This window comes from Diplotaxodon limnothrissa, linkage group LG18 (assembly GCF_057381915.1).
Source record: "Diplotaxodon limnothrissa isolate DT_005_m linkage group LG18, D_limnothrissa_male_GT1.1, whole genome shotgun sequence".
Lineage (NCBI taxonomy): Eukaryota > Metazoa > Chordata > Actinopteri > Cichliformes > Cichlidae > Diplotaxodon > Diplotaxodon limnothrissa.
The window spans coordinates 43,461,544-43,487,287 of record NC_140613.1 but is presented as its reverse complement, the minus strand read 5'-3'; the positions used below and the strand labels follow the sequence as shown (position 1 = coordinate 43,487,287).

General features: G+C 43.2%; 1 protein-coding gene across 1 annotated transcript in view; it reads left to right on the top strand.

The window, feature by feature from the left end:
• Positions 1-19,280, top strand: part of LOC146614291 (phospholipid phosphatase-related protein type 4-like) — a 71,677-nt gene extending 52,397 nt beyond the window's left edge. Inside the window, exons 7-11 of the mRNA XM_085377152.1 lie at positions 1,510-1,645; positions 5,771-5,999; positions 13,142-13,757; positions 16,919-17,072; positions 18,364-19,280. Coding sequence (XP_085233278.1) covers positions 1,510-1,645; positions 5,771-5,999; positions 13,142-13,757; positions 16,919-17,072; positions 18,364-19,280 — 2,052 coding nt within the window. The remainder of the gene's footprint in view (positions 1-1,509; positions 1,646-5,770; positions 6,000-13,141; positions 13,758-16,918; positions 17,073-18,363) is intronic.
• The last annotated feature ends 6,464 nt before the right edge of the window (positions 19,281-25,744 follow it).

The window sequence follows — 25,744 nt, the reverse complement described above, 5'->3', positions numbered from 1 at the left end:
AAGACTTTTAACTGGCACCAGTCAGCCTGGTGGTGCAGTTCACATCACCAGCAGGGATTTTTTGGCTTTGACCTATGTATAGTTCTGCTGTCAGCTGTCTAAAATGTACACACTGATCTGATACATTTGGTGTTTTGCTAGAGTAAGAGTCATACGCTTTGACCTTCTCTGTGAGCATTTGGGGAATTTTGAGCTGTTGTTAGCAGAGTTGTGACCACATCTGAAGAGCAAGAGAAATCCTTTCAGAGAGCCAATTGATCCTGACCAGAGTCCAGTGTGTCTGATGTAAAATGGTGTTATTTTACTATTTGTATATTCAGTATTGGTGTTTTGAGCTACTAGTGCAGTTGTTGCCAAACGGAGTGGTCTAATTAGCTCGATCTGTTTAATCCAATCAGGGAAATCTCATCTGCACATATGCGATTATGTCAAGCAGACCCAAAAGGGCAGACAAACTCAAAACAACCCAAACTCACAATGCAGTGATGAAGGTTATTTACCGTGCAATTTGACGACACAGGAAAGTACTTATAGGCTGGTAGCACATGAGGGATCGGAGGGGAGAGGGAAAACTTGACATTTTAAATTGCCAAGTTAACAAGTGGAGTTATCGAGTGAATCAATAAATCCTACCTGTCACACTTTTTACAGCAGACAGCTGGCTGAGCAGGTGAACAGGTTAGTAGGCTGGTAAGTAGGCAAACTGAGGCAGGCTGGTGACACTGAGACATCCAGGTAAGGGGAACGCTGGCACGTCGGAGCGGTGAAAGTGGCAGGAATCCAGCGCGGTTCTTCTGGCAGCTCTTGGCAGAAACAGCCATGCAACCTTGACAGAGGTTTCTCTGCAGGAGAGAGAGAGTCTTGGAATAGACTTGTTGCCTCTGAAAAAAAAACAGCTGCCCCATAAACATGCCAAACAATCACCAGATGAGCCAGAGAAACCCTGGATGCCTGTCCATCCACGTATTACTAAAGAGACTGAGGAAAGTCAAAAACAAACTCTGGTCAGCCTTTATCACAACCAGTGTTTGAAAAATCAAATGCTGCAAATCCGTCCCACAGATTTGTTGGTCTGAACAGCTGCATTAAGATTAAGTGAAGCAGAAGAATATTTTTCACAAGTGTGTAATGGCCTTGAGGTGTCTTTGAACTTGAGATGATCACAGAGCTCTTGGTATTTAAACCTATGGCATCAGGTAGAACAATCTTTTCCTCAGTCTAACTCAGTCTAAAGAGTTTTGCTACAAAATTGATGTGACACAAAAGATAAATACATGTCAGTAACAGGTGATAATCATATGTCAGTGCAGTCCCCAAAATAGTAAAAATACACATTATCTTCCAGCGATTTAGTTACAGAAACATCACTTTTACCTTAATCTTTGTTTTTTTTGATGTTGCTATTTTTTTAATTTAAAACATACAGACTGAAAATCTCGTTGGTTCAATATTCAAAAGGTTCTGTGTTAGCTACATGCTTCTCATTACTGTCAGTGTGTTTGGATGCAGGGTGTGTATGCCGTGGGGAATTTCCAGCCTAGTGAAGATTGCTCCGGGAGTACACAACCTGCCCCCATACTGAGAGAGCCACCCCTCTCCTCCTTGCCCAATGTCAGCCAGTCAGCAATCGGCAACAGCCACCAAGGTAAAGCTACGCCTGCTACTTTAGATTACAGGTTACATCATCCTGACATGTCGATTAGTAACATTGTTTCCAGAAAGAATGTTCTTAACAACTGTTTTTGATCTGAGGGGCTCTCGGGGTTCAGCCCAGTCCTAACAAGTGTGATCCTGGGCCAGTGTGAAAATACTTATAACTCATGGAAAAGCTCACAGTATGACTTTCAAGAAGCTAGAACTTGAAAATCTTTGGCATTTTTGCTTGATTGAGATTAATTTTCTTCATTATTTTGCTGTGATTGATAACTATAGGCAAAAGAGTTGTGTATATCCAGTGAGCATGAAAATACTAAATGTCAGATTTTATTAAGTGGGTAATGTGATGTTTAAATGTCACACGATTCCTAAAGTTGATCAGCTGAAAGGTCTCTTGATACAGCTGTTGTTGTCAAGTAGTATTCTCAAGACCACTGTAGTCAGTCGACTCCTCCGAATTTAAATATTCATCTTTTTTTAATAATTCATGTGTTGAAATGTGAATCTCGAGTGCTGCCATTTATAATGAAGACTGGCTAATGTAAGTGAGCTCCTAATCAGAAAGGACTGCTGTGGTTACCGACTGCACTAATTCATATTTAGTGGTATGATTTCAATTCAGTTCAGTTCAAGTCACAACAACAGTCGCCTCAGGATGCTTTATATTGTAAGGCAGGCCTGACAACAAGACAATTAAATTACCACTTTTGAGCAAGCACTTGGAGACAGTGGGCAGGAAAAACTCCCTTTTAACAGGAAGAAACCTCCAGCAGAAGCAGGCTCAGGGGGGGGGCGGCCTGGTTGGGGTGATGGGAGGAAGACAGGATTAAATACACACTTTGGAAGAAAGCCAGAGATGAATAATAAGTAAGGATTACATGCAGAGTTATGTAAAAGCAGATAGTGAAGAAGAAATACTTCATGGGAAGCCCCCTGCAGCCTTGGTCTCCCATATGGAAAAGATTTATATAAATCTTATAAAGTTTGTATCTGTCTTGTGTGAAACTTGTATGAAAAGCATACAAGAGTGAAAACAGATCTATATAAATGAAACTTGTATGTTTTGGATACTTCCTAAAACAATATATGAAAGTAATGAGAAAGTGGCCACTTTCATGAGTAAATCATATAAGCCTGATATGATTCACTATATGAAGTAGGTCACATCTGATGCAAGTCTTTTATAAGTTTTTACTATTTCTTTTCCATATGGGCTATTACAAATATGAAATAAAGCACAGTGGATTGGAAGATGTGCAGCAACTGTGGCCACGCCCAGCCCATTATCAGCTGATGTGGGCTGGCACTGAGATCAGCTGATCTGTTTGCACTTGAGCTCAACGTCATAAACTGTCTATGAAATATCTCCAAAAGTTGATTCTGTTCATCTGGACGCAGTGTTTTCAGTGGGAGAAACGTTTTGTCACTCGTCCAAGTGACGTCTTCAGTCTCAGCTGACTGCAGGTTTCAATCTTATAAACAGGACATCTGCATAATGACTGAAACCAGCTCAGTGAAGGAACAATAGGCTGGGAGGTCAGTTCCTTAACCTTCCCTGTCCAGGATGTTACATCCTTATCGTTGAAAGAGTGTCCACTGGCCTGTAGGTGTAAACAGAGTCCTGGCCTGACGAGGTGGCTCTTCTGTGTTGTGCCATCCTCTTCGCCAGAGGTTGTTTGGTTTCCCCGATGTATAAATCCTGCCAATCCTCCTGCACTTAACAGCGTACACTCTGTTACTCTGTTTGTGTCGAGGGACCCGATCCTTGGGGTGGACCAGTTTTTGGCGCAGCGTGTTTTGGGGTTTAAAAGCCACAGTCTAAGAAGGCTAACCTGCCACTCTTAGACTGTGAGATTTCCATCAGTAATGGGGGACATCTAAAAGTGTACCGTAAACTTACACAAACAGATCAGTATTCAACATTTGACTCTCATCATCCACTGGAGCACAAACTGGGTGCCATCAGGACGCTACAACACAGAGCGAACACCATCCCCACTGACACAGCAGCCAGGGAGGCAGAAGAACATCAAGAAGGCCCTGAGTAAGTGTGGTTACCCCAGCTGGACTTTTGTCAAAGCTGGGAAGGCTCCAAAAGAAAGCTTCAGCTGATCCAGGAGAGAAGGACAACCGCTGCCTAAGAGAAAACCTGTAGTGATCCCATACATGTTAGGAATATTGGAACAGCAGAGACACATTTTCTCTAAACACCGCGTCTCTGTGGCTTTTAAACCCCAAAACACTCTGTGCCAAAAACGGGTCCACCCCAAAGATCGGGTCCCCGGACACAAACAGAGTAACATAGTGTACGCTGTTAAGTGTAGGAGGACTGCCAGGATTTTTTTTTTTTTCTTTCGCCTGTCCCGTTTGGTTCTTTTGCATCAGAATTGTTGTCTAAAGGCAAAGAAAGATGCTCAACGGATTTACTTTACCAAATGGACCATCCCAGCCTTGCCGTAATGGTCTATTTGATTCACCTTTTATTGTTTATTTTATTTATTTTTTTATTTTCACTTGCTAGATACGGGACAGACTTGAATGAGGAAAAGAAAAGGGAGAAAGGAAGAGGGGAAAAACAGTGGAGAAGAGGGACGGGGATAAATGGCAAAAAAACAAAAACCAACAAAATAAGCAGACAAAAAATGCATATATCAATCACCTGGATCACCTGTTGAGAAAGAAAAAAGAAAACAAGCAGAAGAAAACAAGAGTAATAGAATAAACAACATCACAATGATATATGGGAATATGACAGTAAATACTAAACATTAAACATTATTGTGCAGCACATAAGATCAACAGAACACAGTGTGCTTTGAGGTAGGAGCCAAAAAGGGTGTAGTTTGTGGGTGTGATCACCCGTGTGTACACCTGTGAGCATGGACGCGCTTGTTTTTAAAAGGTTCATGTAATGATCTGCTAGAGGGTGTGGGGGGGGCCACAGCCCCGTCCTCCAGGGCATGAAGCAGGTATGGAGGAGATCAAAACTCCAGACATCCAGAGGCCCCCAGAACACAAGAGACCAAGGAAGACCAACAGAGGGGCAGCTGCGCCACTGTCCCGGAAAGAGCTGAGGAGAGTCCCAGATGAGGGACTTATGCCAGGATTTATACATCGGGGAAACCAAACAACCTCTGGCTACAACACAGCAGAGCCACCTCGTCAGGCCAGGACTCTGCAGTCTATGCACACCTACAGGCCAGTGGACACTCTTTCAATGATGAGGATGTAACATCCTGGACAGGGAGGAACGCTGGTTTGAGGGCGGAGTCAAGGAGGCCGTTTACGTGAAAAGGGAAAGAGCATCTCTGAATGGAGGAGGGGCCTAAGGGTACATCTGTCACCATCTTCCAATGCTGTGATTGCAGCCATTCCCCAACTCTCTGTGAATGGGACTCATGGTTATTGATCAGTGGTTGTTGATCAATGGTTGTTGATCAATGGTCATGAGAATTTCCATAATTAAGATCAATGAACTGACCTCCCAGCCCATTGTTCCTTCAGTGGGCTGGTTTCAGTCATTATGTAAATGTGCTGATTATAAGATTGAAACCTGCAGTCAGCTGAGACTGAAGACGTCACCTGATGATGACGAAACGTTTCCCACTGAAAACGTCCAGATGAACAGAATCAGCTTTTGGAGATTTTCTTACCTGGATGACTGAGCGTGCATCAAGATGTCTATGAAATACTTACCTGAACACTGTGATGTCACCTGTTGGTTGGTTATGTGCGCTTATGAAGCTATGAACATTTTCATGATCTTAGCTATTTTTAAACCAGATGTCGTATCAAACTTTGAAAATCATCGGCTCGTGATTTGTGAATGAAAAGTCAAGAACCAATAAGCATAGACTGGTTTCACCTGCTCTAAAGGGAATCATAACTTACACACTGAACATCACTTCGTTTTCAGCATGACCTGAAACTGGCGAATGAGACCATAACCTCGACATGAAAGTGTTTAGTGTGGTCACAAACCCTGAGAGCCGGTGTTTGTTTCCCATAGAGCTGAAACAGAGGAGCTGCTGGCTATGACACACTGACACTTCTGTGGCTTCACCCTTTCTAACCTGTTATTAATGTTTGCCTTGGCTTTGTTGTCTTCTGATAGGCCACCACACACTGGGTCCCAGCCAACCAGAACCTATTATTACAAGGACTTCTTCCCACCCCTTAGTCCCAGAGCAAACAGGACCCATGCTAACGCGTAGCGCCTCCTGTCGAGAGCCGTCTATGACCAATATGAAGAGAGCCAGTGCTGAAGTGGAGGTGATAAGTCCGTCCAGTCCGTTAGGCAACCGTGACAACATGATGACCTTCAGCAGCAGCACACTGCCAAGGTAGCTGTTTTTTAATGAGTCCATAGTCATAGTTGCACTTTGGAATATCTAGTTTTTTATTGTTTTAGTTGAAAAGATATCATGTTTATTTTATCCATTTTTTTCAGTAATTTTTTCCAGCAAGTAAAATTGTCTGTTTTAGAGATTCTGGAAAGTAAGGAGTTGCAGACCAAGACGAGCTGTCTGCAGGGTCCATGATCTTTGGATCGTTATAAACCGTGGAATAATGGCAATGATTAGGAAACCTGATGTAGTTTCATGTTGAGGGAGTGTTGATGGGCAATATGAGGCTGATGGGTCATTGTCACCACCTCGACAACGTTCGGGGGGGTGGGTGTCATGGACACCTACGTTTGTGAGCGTAGGTGTCCATGACTTCAACGTCACAGGTCACGAATTCTTGTCAATGTGATAACTTGAAAACAAGAACACGTAGCAAATTGATACCATGTTGTCTAGAAGGCTGAGGGAAGCACTGGTGTTCGCCAGTATTTTTGAATTCCACTTTATACAATCATGTGCCAGGTGGAGGTTTTTAATAAGTAAAGTAAAATGTTATTTATATAGCACCTTTCAAGATAAAATCACAAAGTGCTTTACAGAGGCAGAAAACAGACATCAAAATCTAAAACAAAACAAAATCAACCAAAAGCGAGTTTAAACAGATACGTTTTTAACTGCTTTTTAAAAGACACGACTGAGTCCACAGATCTCAAACTCAAAGGGAGCGAGTTCCAGAGTCTGGGAGCCGCTGACGCTCTGTCACCTTTTGTTTTTAACCTTGTATGCTGGACAACCAGCAACCCCTGGTCACAAGACCTCAGGGACCTGCTGGGGTGATAAGAACCAAGAAGATCACTGATGTACGTTGGAGCTACAAAAATATTTGTGTTTGGGTCCATTTGAAGTTCAACGACTCTGATACTCAGAAAACGGCTGAGTATCGTTTCCAGGTCCTGAATGTTCAGAGGAAAAATGCAGAGTGGAAAGCTCTCATGCAAAGTTCCAGAGAGACATTCGGGACTGCAATCTCCTCTGCTTCACCGAGACATGGCTGAACCCAGCGGTGCCGGACCACGCCATCCAGCCGGCCGAGTTCTTCTCAGTTCACCGCATGGACAGGACACGGGACTCGGGGAAGTCAAGGGGAGGCGGCGTGTGTTTAATGGTGAACAACAACTGGTGCAACAGTGCGAACGTTGTTCCTCTCACACGCTCCTGCACACCAAATCTGGAACTACTGTCCATCATGTGTCGTCCTTTTTATCTACCTCGGGAATTTACATCGGTCATTGTAAGTGCCGTTTATATTCCACCACAAGCGGACACGGTCACCGCCTTATGCGAGCTGCATGAGGCACTCACACAGCACCAGACACAACACCGGGACGCTGCGCTTATTGTGACGGGGGACTTTAATAGCGCCAACCTCAAACGCGCAGCGCCGAACTTTTATCAACACATCACCTGCCCCACCAGGGGTGAAAGGACACTGGACCACTGCTACACTACGGTCAAGGACGGCTACAAGGCACAATCCCGCCCTCCGTTTGGCAAATCTGATCACGCCGCCATCTTCCTCATGCCAAAATACAAACAAAGGCTGAAACAGGAAGTTCCGGTTCAGAGGAAGGTCGCGCGCTGGACGGATCAATCGGTGGCCGCGTTACAGGACGCACTCGATGACGCAGACTGGGGCATGTTCAGAAACAGCTCCGATGATGATGTCAACGTGTTTACGGAAGCGGTTGTGGGATTCATCGGGAAACTAGCGGATGATACCGTGGAGACAAAGACTATCACAACGTTTCCCAACCAGAAGCCGTGGGTGGATAAAACCATCCGCGACGCTCTGAGATCCCGCACCGCTGCCTACAACACGGGACTCATGACGGGGGACATGGACCCGTACAAAGCCGCGTCATATAACGTGCGGAGGGCGGTGAAAGAGGCGAAGCAGCGCTACGGGAGGAAACTAGAGTCACAACTCCAACAGAGTGACTCTAGGAGCCTGTGGCGGGGACTAAGGACAATAACGGACTATAAAGCACCAACAACCGGTATGACGAACGCGGCCGTGACTCTGGCAGACGAGCTGAACACTTTCTATGCTCGCTTCGAGGCTGCAGCTAAGGTCTCCAACAATGCTAGTGTTAGCGGCGCTAACGGCTGCAGACAGGAAGATACTGCCAGCACCGGAAACGTGCTCGTCATCTCCGAGCATGAAGTAAGGAGAGCCTTCAAGAGAGTGAACACCAGGAAAGCAGCAGGACCAGACGGCATCCCAGGTCGTATCCTAAGAGACTGCGCATACCAGCTAGCTCCTGTGTTCACTGAGATATTCAACATCTCTTTATCTCAGTCGGTGATCCCCACATGCTTCAAAGAGTCCATCATTGTTCCTGTCCCGAAGAAACCCCACCCTGCTTCTCTCAATGACTATCGCCCTGTAGCCCTCACCTCAGTAGTGATGAAGTGCTTTGAACGCCTGGTCAGAGACTTCATCATTTCTTCACTACCAGACACACTGGACCCACTACAGTTTGCTTACCGTCCAAATCGTTCCACAGACGATGCCATCTCTCATCTCCTCCACACATCACTCACTCACTTGGACACTAGAAGGGGGAATTATGTTAAAATGCTCTTCATAGACTACAGCTCTGCATTTAACACCATAATTCCCTCCACACTCACCACCAAGCTGGAGCATCTGGGACTCAGCTCATCTATGTGTCAGTGGATCTCCAACTTCCTAACTGGCAGACCACAGGCAGTAAGGATGGGCGGACATGTCTCAGCCTCCACCACTCTCAGTACTGGAGCCCCCCAGGGGTGTGTTCTGAGCCCCCTGCTGTACTCTTTGTACACATATGACTGCGTGGCCACTACCAGCTCCACCACCATCATCAAGTTTGCTGACGACACCGTCGTGGTGGGCCTGATCTCTGATAACAACGAGACGGCCTACCTGAAGGAGATTAGGAATCTGGAGAACTGGTGCCAGAGGAACAACCTCCTTCTAAACGTCAGTAAGACAAAGGAGCTGATAGTGGACTTCAGCACTAAGCAGGAGAGGAACTACCAGACCCCCGTCATCAACGAGTGCCCAGTGGAGAGAGTGGACAGCTTCAAATACCTCGGAGTTCACATCACGCAGGACCTGTCAGGACCTGTCATGGTCCTGTCACATCAACACCGTGGTGAAAAAGGCCCGACAGCGTCTCTACCACCTCAGACGCTTGAGAGACTTCCAACTGCCCTCCAAGGTGCTCAGGAACTTTTACTCGTGCACCATAGAGAGCATCCTGGCGGGAAACATCTTAACCTGGTTCGGGAACAGCACCATGCAGGACAGACGAGCTCTACAGAGGGTTGTGCGGTCAGCTGAGCGCACCATCCGCTCCGAGCTCCCTGACCTGCACTCAATCTACAGCAGGCGGTGCTGGACCAAGGCCAGGAAGATCGTGAAGGACCTCAGCCATCCCAACAACAGACTGTTCTCTCTGCTGAGGTCAGGAAAGCGATTCCGCTCCCTGAAGACCAACACAGAGAGACTGAGGAGGAGCTTCTTCCTGCAGGCGATACGGTCTCTCAATCACACCACCACACAGTACTGACCCACACATACAGTTCTTACACACACACTGGACTTTCTGGACATTGTTTTCACTTCATCACTTAAATCACTTTAAGCATATTTGCACTGCACAAGTCATAATGTCGATTGCACAACACTGGTCACTATATTCTTCATTTCCAGTTAATACTTGTACAGCTGCTGTTATTGTGTATATATTTACTTATATTTCTTCATACATTCTTATATAGTTCTATATTGTGTATTTTGTTGTACAGTTATTTTATTTTCAACTTTAATTTATATATTTTATCTTATTCTTCCCAGTTAAATTTACCCTTCATTCTAATTTGTGTTGTACAGTTATTTCATTTTAACCTTAATTTATATTCTATTCCTTCCTAGTTAAATTTACCCTTTTTAATTTTTCATATTTATTTCCTATCTTATTCATAGCCTTTTCCTTTTTTGTTTTCTTTAGGTCATGAGCAGTTGTCCAAGCATTTCACGACATATCGTACTGTGTAAGACTGTGTACGTGACAAATAAAATTTGAATAAAATTTGAATTTGAATTTGACTTAATGTAGGTCATTTATTCTGGCAACAGGATTTATATTAACTTTCTAATAAACTAATAAACAAGTATTCTGAACACATGTTTAATGCTGCTTTACAATTTGAAGATAGAGTATCATATACTGTTTAATGGTCTCGGTAGGCTACCTGGAAGATCATCGTTTTTCCCAAGCAAACAGTGGGAGGTTTGGGGAAGAACAAACATGGAAGCACTGCAACACCAGTTCTTTGTATTCAGCCCTCGTACATCAGTAATAATAGCCTGTTTTTCCATTCACACACTGCAGCTAGAGAGATGTGTTCAGAGAGATCTGTCTGATCTGTAGATGTGAGAAACCCAAATATCAAGTCGTTCATCCGGGTAACACTGAATCTAGAAGTAGGTGAACAGAATGGAAAATGTAAGTAAAAAACTGAATGCCAGTTTAATGCTGCCATTACTCTTTGCCTTTTCTGGATGTAGCGTTGGCGGTGGCTGTTAACAGGTTAACTGTGATGGAGCGGGACCTCTGCAGGGACGCCGTTGGCCGTAGAATAACAGAACTGCAGCGTGCAGTCATTGGCATTCGCTGAGCATATGAACAGACTAGATTATGCTGTAGGAGTAAAACAGTAAGTTCTTGTTGTGTTTATAAGAGAAGACAAAGTGTGTTTTATGTGCAGATGAGTGAACAGTTCGTTCAGCCGTCGTCTTTATTAAGCAGTCTTAGCTCACAGAGTCCGCCGCCACTGAGTACACATTGAGACGTGAAATACCAGTACATACATACGTGTGTGTGTGTACACTTTTTGTTTGTTATTGTGTGAATGCATGTAGTTGGAATATTATTGGAAGTTTGGAAATACATTTGTATATTATTTTTTCTTTAATTTCCACAGTCGGCCTTGAGTGCCTTTGTTCCCACGGGCAGTGTGCAATGACAGAGACAGCAAAGGGATTTCAGAGGTGACAAAATTGTCTGTTGATGTGAGGAAGGAGCCTCACAGTTTGTGTGGTGACACTGAGAACAACTGGTTTGGAAACGACTTGGACAGAACCACTGTGGAGCAGGGACGATGATGCAAAACGGCTCTCTGATGGGGCGGTGTAGCTGTTTCACTTTATAGGTTTATACATGTACAAACAAGTATTTGAGTAACGTACTAATAGATGACGTCCCCAAGGTAACAAGAACAAACAAAACCTGGATCTAATGTTTGTGTCTGTAAAAACAAAGATCCCCTGAGGCACAGGATGTTTAAAGACAGACGGCTCAATGTGAAGCATCTTACAGGAAAAAACACAAAAAGGCCATTTTTAGCCTTTATTGGACAGAGACGGTGTAGATGGACAGGGAGACAGACTCAAAGCCAACAGTGTTAGCAGAACAGTCCAAAGCAGCGCCTGAGTAGAGGTGGGAGATAACAAAGTACAAATACTTTGTTGCTGTACTTAAGTAGAATTGTCAGGTACATGTACTGGAGTATATATTTTTCTGCAAACGTTACTTTTACTCCCTATATTTAGGCAAAAATCTGTACTTTCCTTACATTTCTACACAGGCTTGTTGTGCAGTCTGTCATGATTAGGCTGTGTGGCAGGCAGGAGAGGACCCAAACGCAAAACTCACGGGGACGCGGGGAATAAACTCAGAAAGCACAGCTTTACTGCTGGAAAGACCGATCACGAGTAATACAAAACTAAACTGGGAAAAACTAAATATAAAGCTCACCAGGAAACACAGGGAGAGTCACACACAGCATGAGGGAGAACGCGACACTGAACCGAGGGAGACGTGGACATAAATGCACAGAGAGTAAACGAGGGAAGTGGGAGCACATCTGGAACACAGCTGACACAGATAATCGTAACGAGACAGGGCAGGAGTGAACACAACATGACGCACACTGACGAGAGACTGTCAAAGTAAAACAGGAAGTGCACAGAGGTTCAGACAGGAGGAGAGAGCACGGACATAACGGGCTGGGGAATAAAACACAAGGAGGGGAAACAAGGGTTCACAGATACACAGAGGGGCACACAGAGGGGAACCAAATAAGGAACATCTTAACAGAACCTAGGAACCAAGGCATGAATAAAGAACAAAATACAAAACACACGAAGACTAAGAATACCACGACAGTATCGCTTGCAGGGTTGATCTTCGGGGTTAAGGTGGTGCAGAAGGAGAAGCTGTGGCCTCGCACTTCAGACGAGTGTGTTATCTACTTCCTGAGCTAACTTCATTTAAAATGCCTTCGCTGAAAGCAGTCACAGAACAATTTGATGCCCTGCTCCTTTTTTGACGGCAACACTTGCTTGCTGCACAACAAAAAATCATTTGATTCTTTATGACTGCCATTTTTTCCTACTGACCTCAGAACAGCAAAAAGGCAGTCAAAACGCAGCAGAAGCACTGAGCCCTAGAAACAGAGCTGGTAAGAGTCACAGAGCGCCACAGAAACACAAGAGCCACATGTGCAACATGAAGAACAGCTGCATGCAGGCCATGGGCCTCTGCATGCTCCCTGTTATGTGGCTCACGCTGCTGTTCTCCTCTCTGGATGTTCTGTCAGATACAGTGGAACCAGTAACCTCAGCATCCAGTACATCGTCCTACTGGGGAGACTGGGGCTGCCGCTGGACAGCGACATGAATGCCAGTGCCCAGGTTTCTGTCCTCTGAGTATCCATACAGTGCTGAATTATTATTTCTTTGGTGGGGGTTGTTTCAAATTAAATTGTGATGCTGTGTTATATTAGAAATGTCCAGACTTTAAACAACACCATAACATGTTTGGAAATGTTCATGGGCACAAAGATAACAGAAGGCTGCTCTACCAGAACGCTAACTGGGCATTTGTGCTTTCAGTTTATGAATTTGACAGAACAATTATATTTACCAAAATCAATTAGTCATTTGTGAAGATCAAGCAAAGAAGATCATGAGCTCAGTGCTGTCACTCTTTTCTTTCTTCTCATAGTGCCTTTATCTTTCTTTTCAGATCCCACGGAGGTTCCTCGCTGGAGGAAGGTCGTATTCCACGGCGTCACGCTTCCATCCACGCCTCGATGGACTCAACCCGGTCCAAACAGCTGCTCAGCCAATGGAAGAACAAGAACGACAACAGGAAGCTGTCTCTGCAGGTGATAGACGGTATCAGGCCAGCCTCCTCTTCATCTCCTCAGAGGAACATGGAGCTGCGCTGCTCCTCTGAGCCGTCTGCCATGGGTCTGGAGGTGGAGCTCCGCGGTGGGACCCACCTGCCTATAGCCACAGGCCAGGAAGCTGAGCTGCGTGCTGGGGCGCACATCCCAGTTCAGTACATGAAACTAGCAGCTAGCTCTGTTCCTATGGCCAATCATAATCATCTGTCCCATAATGGGAGCACTGCAGTGACTGGTGGGGCCAGAGTATCTATCCAGTCCCGACCTGGATCCTCTCAGCTAGTTCATATCCCAGAGGAGGAAAATCCCACCAGCAAGGATCAGGAGAGTGAATCCGAGGACAGCATCATGGACGGGGGTGGGTCAGTGAGAGAAAAGTGGCTGAGAGTGACGGAGAAGACCACCATCCCTTGCAGGCCTCTCAGTGCTGGAGGACAGCCACGTCTCATGCAGGTTTGTAACTTCTTTGACTTCTTTCTTTAAACGTGGACAGAACCAGGACAGTGACGTGTAGCAGGGTAGAGCTGCATTAGTCCAGGCAGGAGATCACAAGCACCACAGACGCCTTCCTACAGGAATCTACAGGGACTCATTTGAACAGCAGTATGGTTGCTGTTGACTGACAGCTCTTAATGCCATCCTTTACTTGTAATATACGTTTGTCCAGGCTTCAGTTGATGTTACCTGGCAGGATACAGTGTGTGCTTCCTCCTCAGACCACAAGGGGAACGTTTGTCTGTTACAGTCTTCCAAACCATCAACGTGTCTTTTAGACCCCATTCCCACAAAACTGCTCAAAGAAGTCCTGCCATTAATTAATGCTTCGATCTTAAATATGATCAACCTATCTCTAATGATCAGCTATGTACCACAGGCCTTCAAGGTGGCTGTAGTTAAACCTTTACTCAAAAAGCATCTCTAGACCCAGCAGTCTTAGCTAATTATAGGCCAATCTCCAACCTTCCTTTATATCAAACATCCTTGAAAGAGTAGTTGTCAAACAGCTAACAGATCATCTGCAGAGGTTTATTTGAAGAGTTTCAGTCAGGTTTCAGAGCTCATCACAGCACAGAAACAGCTTTAGTGAAGGTTACAAATGATCTTCTTATGGCCTCTGACAGTGGACTCATCTCTGTGCTTGTCCTGCTAGACCTCAGTGCAGCGTTCGATACTGTCGACCATAATATCCTATTAGAGCGATTAGAACATGCTGTAGGTATTACAGGTACTGCACTGCAGTGGTTTGTATCATATCTATCTAATAGACTCCAGTTTGTGCATGTAAATGGAGAGTCCTCTTCACACACTGAGGTTAATTATGGAGTTCCACAGGGTTCAGTGCTAGGACCAATTCTGTTTACATTATACATGCTTCCCTTAGGCAGCATCATTAGAAGACATAGCATACATTTACACTGCTATGCTGATGACACCCAGCTCTATCTGTCCATGAAGCCAGATAACACACACCAATGAGTTAAACTGCAGGAATGTCTTAAAGACATAAAGACCTGGATGGCCGCTAACTTTCTGCTTCTTAATTCAGATCAAACTGAGGTTATTGTACTCGGCCCTGAAAAGCTTAGAAATATGGTATCTAAGCAGATTCTTACTCTGGATGGCATTACCTTGGCCTCCAGTAACGCTGTGAGGAACCTTGGAGTCATTTTTGACCAGGACATGTCCTTCAACGCACATATTAAACAAATATGTAAGACTGCGTTCTTCCATTTGTGCAACATCTCTAAAGTTAGAAATATCCTGTCTCAGAGTGACGCTGAAAAACTAGTTCATGCATTTATTACTTCCAGGCTGGACGACTGTAATTCATTATTATCAGGAAGTCCAAAAAACTCACTGAAAAGCCTTCAGCTAATCCAAAATGCTGCAGCAAGAGTCCTGACAGGGACTAGAAAGAGAGAGCAGATTTCTCCTGTTTTGGCTTCCTGTTAAATCCAGAATTCAAAATCCTGCTCCTCACATACAAGGTCTTAAATAATCAGGCCCCATCTTATCTTAATGACCTTGTAGTACCATATCACCCTATTAGAGCACTTCGCTCTCGCTCTGCAGGCCTACTTGTTGTTCCTAGAGTATTTAAAAGTAGAATGGGAGGCAGAGCCTTCAGTTTTCAGGCCCCTCTTCTGTGGAACCAGCTTCCAGTTTGGATTCAGGAGACAGACACTATCTCTACTTTCAAGATCAGGCTTTAAACTTTCCTCTTTGCCAAAGCATATAGTTAGGGCTGGACCAGGTGACCCTGAATCCTCCCTTAGTTATGCTGCAATAGGTGTAGGCTGCTGGGGATTCCCATGATGCACTGGGTGTTTCTTCTTCACTCACTATGTGTTAACAGACCTCTCTGCACTGAATCATATCTGTTATTAACCTCTGTCTCTCTTCCACAGCATGTCTTTATCCTGTCTTCCTTCTCTCACCCCAACCGGTCACAGCAGATGGCCCCGCCCCTCCCTGAGCCTGGTTCTGCCGGAGGTTTCTTCCTGTTAAAAGGGAGTTTTTCCTTCCCACTGTCGCCAAAGTGCTGCTCATAGGGGGTCATATGATTGTTGGCTTTTCTCTGTATCTACTGTACACTATAAAGCGCCTTGAGGCGACTTGTGTTGTGAGATTGAATCTTCTGCAGATGATGCCTGGGGTGCCCTGAACCAGCCCCCATCCTGTATTAATGGCACACTTATTGTCTGGAGGCACACAGAGCTTCTCTGTGGAGAGCACAGAGAGTCTGTCACCTTTTCACCGTGTGCTTGCTCCAAGGGGAACTTTCTGTACACTGTAAGGTCTTCACCAAGGTTGGGCGAATATATCGACAACAGGCTGAGCCTTTCATTGGTTTTACACGAGCGATTTATTTATTTATTTGTCCATGAGTAAGTTTGCTAATAATGTTGGTTGAAGCCAAGAGAAGCAGTCAACAGAAAATATAATAGCGCTGTTTTAACGGCGCCCTCCTCAGACTGCGTCTAAATGCAGTGATTGAAAGAACGGCAGCAGCCTGCGTTCAGAAAAAACAAAATCATTTGATTGAAATAAAAAACCCAATAATGAGGGAAACAAAGACAAACTGGCTTCTTTTTCCACTATAACCCTGTTTATCTGTCTTACACACTCAAACAACAAATACAAAATTAAACAAAAAGTATCACACTCCACATGTTCACAGTCAGCATGCAGTACTCTGCATTTATTGGTTTCTTTGTGCTTGTGTGTTTGAATAACATTTGTGCTACATTCGAATGAATGATAACTACGACAACATGAGAAGATATAAAGAGAGTTCCATCAAAAACACTGGTCGTCATCTTTGACCAAACACACAGTTAATGTAGTTTCTTGTTTTCCAATAATCTTTAAACCTTCAGTTTGACACAATCCTGAGTTGTCTCATAAGGGAAACAAAAAGCTTCAGTTTGTAAAGCTGTCACATGGATTCCTCGTTGGTTTAAAAATAAAAAAGTAACAGTGCTTTATTACAGTGCTGGTGCGTTGCATCATGAGAGCCGCGGCTGCTGAGAAGCTGACACGGTCGTGCTTCTTAGACCTGTTTTCCAAGTGTGGAGAAGTTCACGTTACACTGCCTGTCTCTTATTTTCCAGGTCATAGCCTTATCTAAACAACAGGGTCTGCTTCACTCTCCTCGGTCAGAGGACGGTGGCAGCACTGTCAGTTGCACCGGATCCATTCGGTACCGAGCCCTGACAGACCAGGATCCATCTCCACCCGCTTCCACCACTGGAGCCGTGGGAGGAGGTCTGTACTTCTAATAGCGCAGATTCAGCCGACTGCTCATCAGTGAAACACAATGACTCGTAAATCATCCAAATTCTACTTTTAATTGAAAACAGTACAAGACAACATGTGACACTGAAACATTTTAAATGTAAACTCATTTGGATTTTGATCCCAGCAGCAGCTTTAAAAAACCTTTCCCTGCTTCCTTTAACCTCCCCAGGTCCTAGTTTGGAGACGCTGTGTGCAGTTTGGACCGTTTTTGATTTGATATTTAAAGTGTTTGTGCTCTTAAAAGCCTCTAAATGAAATCCCACAATGCATTTTGGGATTTGAGTTTTTTTTGCTAAAAGAGTTTCCATTTGGGTCCAACCAAATTTAAAAGAAACAGGACATGTTTAGAGTGCTGATGAACCAAATCCTCAAGCTAGATGGGTTAAAGAGCAAAGGAAGAGAAGGTGATATTTATAAAAAATAAAATAAACAAGCTACAAAAAGAATAACACAGAATTAAGTACAGTATAATAATGATAAGCAGACTAAAACTGTGTGTAGTGCTGGCTCTGACCCTAACTGTGTAATGGCGTGACTTTAGGATCTGAATCCATGAATACGACAAGACTTCTTCGGTTGGCTGGTTTGAGACACACTTTGTTAGTTGGGGTGGGTTTGGGGGTTAATTTAATCAAACGTGAAGCATAGTTTGGATCTTCTTTTGTTGCTGATTCAGTGAATTTTGGTCAGAGTGACGAAACCTGCAGCATCAGAGTCTGTGAGCTGTCGGCTTCCAGCCCCGACGGTGTGTCCGTGTTCGTGCCGTCGCTCTTTGTGTTCACGTCTTTCTGCAGACTCCGTTTACCTGCTCGTTAATCGTTTGGTGTTTGAGCTCTTTGGTGGTTGTTCACATAGTTTTGTGAGCTTTACACTGAAATTCTGCTGTTTCTGGCAAAATACATTCATATTGTAGCATATATTTATATTGGATTTTTACATGATTTAAAAATCGATATTGCATTATTCAAACTCAAATCAATTTGAATCAGGAAATAGTTTTGTTTTTAAACCCACTCCTGGAAATCAGTGACCATAGCCAGCCCTGTTGTTAGTAACTGGAGCTGGAACAAATGTGTAGTTCTCAGAATTGTTTCTTATTTCTCTGTCTAACAAAAGGAAACTTTGACACATCCCATCATTGGGCTGGTGCATCCCTGTGAGCACCTACAGTAACACATTTTGCTGTTCATACTTTTCTGGCTCGTACTTACATGCTTGTTGATGATTCAGTTCGCTGAATACTTGCTTGCTCTTCTAGGGGGAGGTTTGGAGAGAACTGGGAGTATCGTTCGTGTTGAAGCCCACCCAGAGTCCAGATCAAACAAACCAATAGTGAAACCTCCGAGCACTGATGGAAGCGGCTCCTGGCGATGGAGACCACCAGAACAAAGAGCTTCCCTTCGGCAGTCGGCTTTCAACCTCAATGACCTGAACAGACACACGGACAGCTGCGATTCGCTGAAGGACGGTGGATCGGTGGATGGGAGGAGGAGTGTCATGGGGACAGAAACAGAGAGCGATGGGGGTGGGGACGCAGGGGGCAGTGGAATGGGAGGAGGAGGAGGTGTCTACACCAGCCATCCACATGTTGTGCACCCGTTACATCCCTTACATCCAAATAATCCCAACAACTACCAGCACCTCAGTTTTAATCCTAACAATTCCAATAATCCCAGTTTTAACAACGCTCACGCTAACTTTAATCCTCCTTCTAACAACTCGAACATGCCGTTCACACCCACTGCCACCTTTGCTCCTCCCTTCCACCCCCACCCTCAAGCAGTCACCACTATCAGGGTTACACCAGTGGAGGCGACAGCTGCCAGCAGTGACGGCGGCTCGGACTGCCAGTCGGTTGCCTCATCCAGCCGTGAATCCACCTTGAGAAGGAAGAGCAGCAGCAACATGGTCCACGTCCAGGATCGAGGGCCTACCCCTGAATTCCACAACAACCACCGCCTTTGTGATGACGGCAACCGCCTTGACAACGAAAGCAGCAACCGCTTTCACGAAAACCTGCGAAGCTTTCAAGAGAACCCCATTCACCCCAACCACCCCAACAGGCAGCTGCAGGGAGTGTTTGGGCGTCCAAGCCCCACCCCTCCCCCTACTTTACCCCGCCCAATCCTGACTCACACTCCCCCGCCTACTTTTGGGCTGGCCTATAAAGAATAGCATGTTCAGTGTGAGTTATCCATCTATAACTACAATTATAAAAACAAGTAAACCATTCTAGACCAATGGGACGTTTCTGGAGATGATGTGAACAATCTGCTTACCACCTGCAGCCAATAGGACATGGTAAAAGACATTCACACGTTCTCAAATGACCAATCAGGCTACAGTAGATGGCCACTTTTGTCCAGCTTATTAAATTCTGTTAGCAGTAGGTTAGAGATCGACTTGGGTTCACAGGCCATAGACGTCGAGTCATGACTGCTCCCAGTTTGCTCCTGGTCAACATACAAGGAGTCGGTTGGACTGAGTTTGAGTCAACATTTCTTCTTATTTTACTACATATTTACATATTTTTATCACGTATCGCTACACTTGCTTCGTAGGCACAAAGATAAGAGGCTTAAATAAACTGCTGGTCTACGCTGGTATTATTACCCTGCCAGTGAGGACAGATTCACACTAATGACTCGCTTTTCTCTGGCTACAAAGCTCAGCTAAAACAGGGGTGACATTTCTACACATCCACGTTTTTGTCACACACAGGTAACATCGAACATCGTAACCACATGCCCTTAGATGGAAATTTGTATTCAAAGCCTATAACTGTGATTGTGTTTGTACATAAGAGTGTGGGCAGCCACAGGGGAAATTAAATCCACGGTCTTAATTATGTCTGGACTGCAAAGAGTCCCTTCTGGGTAATAACAATATATCTTATTTGATGGTGGTATTGTGTTTGTGTTGAATAAGAACAATATCAAGGGGCATATATGGTGTTTAGATACTAAAACAAGCACTTTTTCTCATGCTGTGTTTTATTGGTGCGCAGTGTATAAATGATTCTTACTGTGTGGTAGTTGTACTGACACACGCAGCATCGCCTGCACAAAGGAAGTTCATTCGTTTCCTGTTCTTTAGTTTGATTTCCCAGCTTTATGACTTGGTATTACAGCCACTCTAAGGACGAAACATGGAGTCATTACAGAATAAAGTTGGAACGGTTATGAGATAAAGTTTTATACGAAAATGTTTTATGATGAAAAAGATAATAATTATACGAGCACGCTGAAGTAACAGTGAGGATTTGTACTTTAAAGTGAAGAACGAGTAAATATAAGTGAAATGCCACTTTGTTCCGTTTTCAAAGGAAATCAGAATATTTTAAGAGAAAAAGACTAAAAAGTAAAAAGTGTACAGTATAATTAAAATGTAATTATCATAATTTAAATAACATTTTCAGGAAAAGGTCAAACTCTTAAAATAATCAAATGTAATTTTATTATATATGTTATTTTCAAAACATATAAATGATAAAAGATAAAATATTTCCATTAATAATACTTTATTATTTTACAAATAAATCACCCATTATCGAAGATTTTAAAAAAACGTTGGGAATAAACCAGAGAAAGGTTTTAAAAATTCTTTTTTTAACACTTCCCTGCTCTCTGTTCACATATTTATTATTTATTTTTTATAATGTTTCGCAGTTGTGGAAATATGAAATGAAAACTTTGTTTTTATCTCATACTCTCAAATACTTTAATACTTGCATGTGTGGGTGAATTCATAGAGTATAGACAGTATTATTATTATTATTATTATTACTTTTTTCACTCAGTCATTGATGTCAGTGGAAAAAAAGTGTTTTTGTTGTTGTTGTTTTCTTTTTAAATGTATAGATTGCCAGTTAGAAGAATATTTAATAGACATTTTCTTAACCCAGTGTTTACATTGTTCAATAAACTTTGTGCCCAAGTGCCATCAAAGAAAAGTCCTGTAGCTGTAGGCGAGTCACATAGATACCACGTGTTTGTGCAGGACTCTACTTTGTTTATCTTGATGAGAATCTGCCTAGAAACAGCAAAGTGACGTTGGGATTGTGAAAACATTCAGAAAGCACCAACATGTGCGGTGGGTGATTTCCAGCTGCTGTGCTGTGTAGATATCTATATACTTTCTGTACGTGTTTGCTTGTGCTCCAGTATTTCTTTGCTTATTGCAGCTGTCAGTGCAGTGAATGATAACGTTTGATGCTACTGGAAAGACTGGGCCTGTCGAGCTGTTTTTAAATGGTCAAGCGAGCTTTAGTAATATAGTAAATTTCAAAACAAAAGTTGACATAAATCGCTTTCAGTCAAAGATCTGTGACATGCTAACCACATAAGCACAATGGAAATCAGTGCAAGGCGAACTAAGGAGGAAGTAGAGGAGCTTGATAGGAATCACGAGGGAACCTCAGAAGATTATGGCAGAGGACTAATATGAAAGATACTTTTAGTTGTTACCCAACCAACAGACAACTTGAATGTACCCTGATCAAGAAGCACCAGTTTGATGATTTCCCGGCCGCTGAAGTCATTTTTGTGTTTCGGTTGTTTGTTCGAATTCTTTTCAGCTGGTTTTTTGTTGTTTTTGTTTTTTCGAGACCAGCTAAAGATGTTGTGTAAATTTGAAATGGTGTGTAAGTTGTGGAGGGTTCTAGCATCATCACATTAAAGAGACACTGGTTAACAAATGCATGTTTATTTGGGCCAATTGAAATATCAGAAGTGAAAGATATTTCTGAACACAGTGAATGATGCAGCTATAAAAGACAGCGTGCTGACTGACGGACGCATCACTGTCCTCGTCTCTGGATCGCCAATAAAAACACAAATATATTCTGATTCCCTGGAGGTAGGGTTAGAGTTGTCCCTGAGAATGCCTTCGACTGCAGTTACTATCAGTTCTTTGATCTTCTGGTAATCGTTTTGTCTCTTTGCTATGAAAGATTTAATCTGGTAGGTATTTCCCACTAACTGAGCCCTGCAGTTCATTTCAGCAGTGGAAGTTAACTAAGTTTCTAGGTAAGCAGCAGTTGGTGAGCAGTGTATGCATGTGTTTTTAGCTCAGAAGGTTTGGTGAAGTTTGTAAGGCTTAAAAAAATTCATTTTTTTCTACTGCTTTACAAGTTTACAGGTAACTTTGTCCTGTTAATGGGAGAATGCAGAGTGGACGTACACGTATGAAACTGCAGCCAGAACACGTGTAGAATTGTTCCGACATGTTTGTGGTTCGTGCTCTGCATGTGATTCCAGTTCAGCTGCGTTTGACACGAATGCTGTGAGCGGCATGAGACAATGTTGATCTCTGTGTACAGGCCTGGAAAGAGAACAGTTTAAAGTGAGAGCAGGTGGAGAGTCACTTTGACTCGCCAAAAACCCAAAAGCCCAAATATTTCAAAGTGAACGTTTGCATTCTAAACATTTTATACTTGTGTGTCGCTTGGATGGAGTGAAACAGGCTGTGATAGTTGTGGAACAGAAAAATTGGTTTATGATTTGTGCTTGAAGGACAATTTGGAGTTTTATTAAGCTCTGGCAGGGACGTCATTCTGCATCTTAACATTCATAACTTGTGACTGGAGGTCATAAATGATTCTCATCTGGTTTTTTAAGCATTTGTATATTTCTAATATGAATATTTCTAAACACTTCTACTTCATTTTATCATTGTTACGATGTACAGTTTGATACTGGAGGAGTTTGGATGATGATACTGAAAAGCACATGTTGTCAGTTGATGAAGGTGAAGGACTTTGAGAGTCTGGGGATTCGATTTAAAGTCTGAAGCACACAACGACCTGCACCTATGCTCAGATGTAGTTGGAGTGTAATTTGGAACAACGTGGAATTGTTTCAAATAACATGGAATAATACAGTAATGATGTGGATAATCCCCCTGCCAATCGTGCACATGGTGTCATGGTGAGCCCAAGAACTAGAACTGTACAAGCCAAGTGTCCCTGCACCTGATCATTACTGTCACCGAAGCAGCTGCCAGGCTCCTCTTTATGCTCTGCGCGGATTTCTGGTTCTAATAATAACTTCATATAACAACAAGGGTTTTTTCTTTTTTTGCACCATCAGCCTTAATTTATAGTACAGTATAAAATCTCTGTAGAGCCATAGTGGGCCATGGTATGTGCTGTTCAAATATGCTGTGTTTGCACTGAATATTACAGCCAAGCAGACCAAAGCCAGTTTTTCAGGTCTGTGTTGCTTTAGTGTGTAGTTATGTTGTGGGTAGGTGCACAGTGCAAATTACAGCATACACTACAGTGTTGGTACATGGCTCAGTACTATGAATCAGTAGGCATGGTTTCACATGACCTGTTACTAATCGTGTTCACTGAAAGTAATATTTGAAGCGCTTCTCACAACTTATGTCAAAGTTGCAACCTTACAGTGTTAATTTGAGCTTACCTCTGTGTGTCACCATGGTGTGGAGTGTGTTATCAGACTAGAGTCTTCAGTGCACAGCGATCTTTGGTTTGGGAGTAGTAACAGTTATTAGCTAAGGACACCAGGGTTGCAGGTTTTTTCAGCTAACAGCTACACGGGTAACCTTCTTACGCTATCCTGCCTGTTGTTACACGATGTATGGCCTGCTGTTTACAACACATCCACTGTGTTCATTTAACCATCTGGTGAAATTATGTCCTAAAAATGTTTGATACAATGTAAATTACCCATAACTGAAACTATTTAATAATTGTCTTATTTATAATTGTAGGGTTATTTTTGTCTTTTTTTTGTTCAATCTCTCTTGATAGATACAATGTATAGATATTTTATATTGTTGTGTGTGAATTTTTTATATCTGCTTGTAAAATTTGTGGCTAATTATCATCCGGTTGTTAAGTGATGACGTGTAAACCCTGCTTCCAGGTGCAAACTACACTGTGTTCATTAAGGCTTTTGTCGTTTTAACGTGTTGTAATGCTTTGGATCTTGTTCTGTTTAATCTGAACAAGCCCCTAAAAACAGTCAGTGATCACTGTCGGCCTCGCTGGGTTTTTATTAGCTCAACTACAGCTCGTCGGCTCACGGTTTACCAGACGCCACATATTTGAACAGGACAGAAAAGAATCACTCGTAGGCTGAGAAAGATTAGAATGTGTGCATGAAGCTGGGGACCAGGATGTTTTCACTACAAGTAATACAAACCATGCAGCAGTAGTGCTGGGATGGATCATCTCAGATGGTCTCCTGGCTGAAGTTTGGTCTGTTTTCAGCATCTTTTTCCTGTCATGTGATTACATTTGTCTCTGCCCATCAGAGGCTCTCGCCGTAACTTTTACTGAGGAGAAAAAAGTTAGTGTTCATCCTCCAGCTTCACTGTGCTAATGCACTTATGTTATCATAACCATAGCCACCAGCATTATATAGCAGCTAGCCCAACTTCAGTAACCCTACAAACTGTTGTTTAGTCTTCTGTCTTCATTTATGTTGTAAGTAATAGGGTTAGGGGTTAGGGATTTCAGAAATCCCTCAGCCAAAACGTGGTGTATCATCTTTACTTGGACGCTAGTGAGCTAACTGCCTGCTAACTGCCTGCTAACTGCCTGCTAACTAACTTCATAAATCCTTTTTCATGGATTCCTGGATGTTAAACTTTATTGTGACACCTGGTAGAGCAGCCACACAGTTTGTAACTCTCAGTGATGCTGCAGTGTTTGAGTTTGGACCCGGAAACAGCTAATGATGTCAGACTTCAGAGGCAGATTGCTACCATGTGCACTCCTGTGAGTCAGTATGACCTACAAACAGGAGTCTCACACTATCACATGTTGGAAATCAGATTTTTTTTTCAGGATACTAAAAACATGAGTTACAAGTCAGTCAAAAAACCAGTTGCTGCAGTTAAATTCATCTTGTGATGCTTCAATCCCCACTGACGTCTAACGGTTAAAAAAAAATGTTGACACTGTGGTAACAGGCCATCTTATGACCTGCCTAAGAAAAATATAACAAAATTGTCTCTGGCTGAATGAAGAGCCTGTTTTATCAAATCCTGATACAACTGGTAACAGTTTGTTGTGCATATCTGACTTATTACTAAATTGTTTCATGGTTGCTACAAATATTTGCTTGCAAAATGTCAATAAAGACAGAGTTTTAACCACAGGTTGCTCCAGGCAACTTGTTTAGGGTTAGTTGTAGGTTTCAACAGAAGAGGGCCTGAAAACTGAAGGCTCTGCCTCCCATTCTACTTTTAAATACTCTAGGAACAACAAGTAGGCCTGCAGAGCGAGAGCGAAGTGCTCTAATAGGGTGATATGGTACTACAAGGTCATTAAGATAAGATGGGGCCTGATTATTTAAGACCTTGTATGTGAGGAGCAGGATTTTGAATTCTGGATTTAACAGGAAGTCAAAACAGGAGAAATCTGCTCTCTCTTTCTAGTCCCTGTCAGGACTCTTGCTGCAGCATTTTGGATTAGCTGAAGGCTTTTCAGGGAGTTTTTAGGACTTCCTGATAATAATGAATTACAGTCGTCCAGCCTGGAAGTAATAAATGCATGAACTAGTTTTTCAGCGTCACTCTGAGACAGGATATTTCTAACTTTAGAGATGTTGCACAAATGGAAGAACGCAGTCTTACATATTTGTTTAATATGTGCATTGAAGGACATG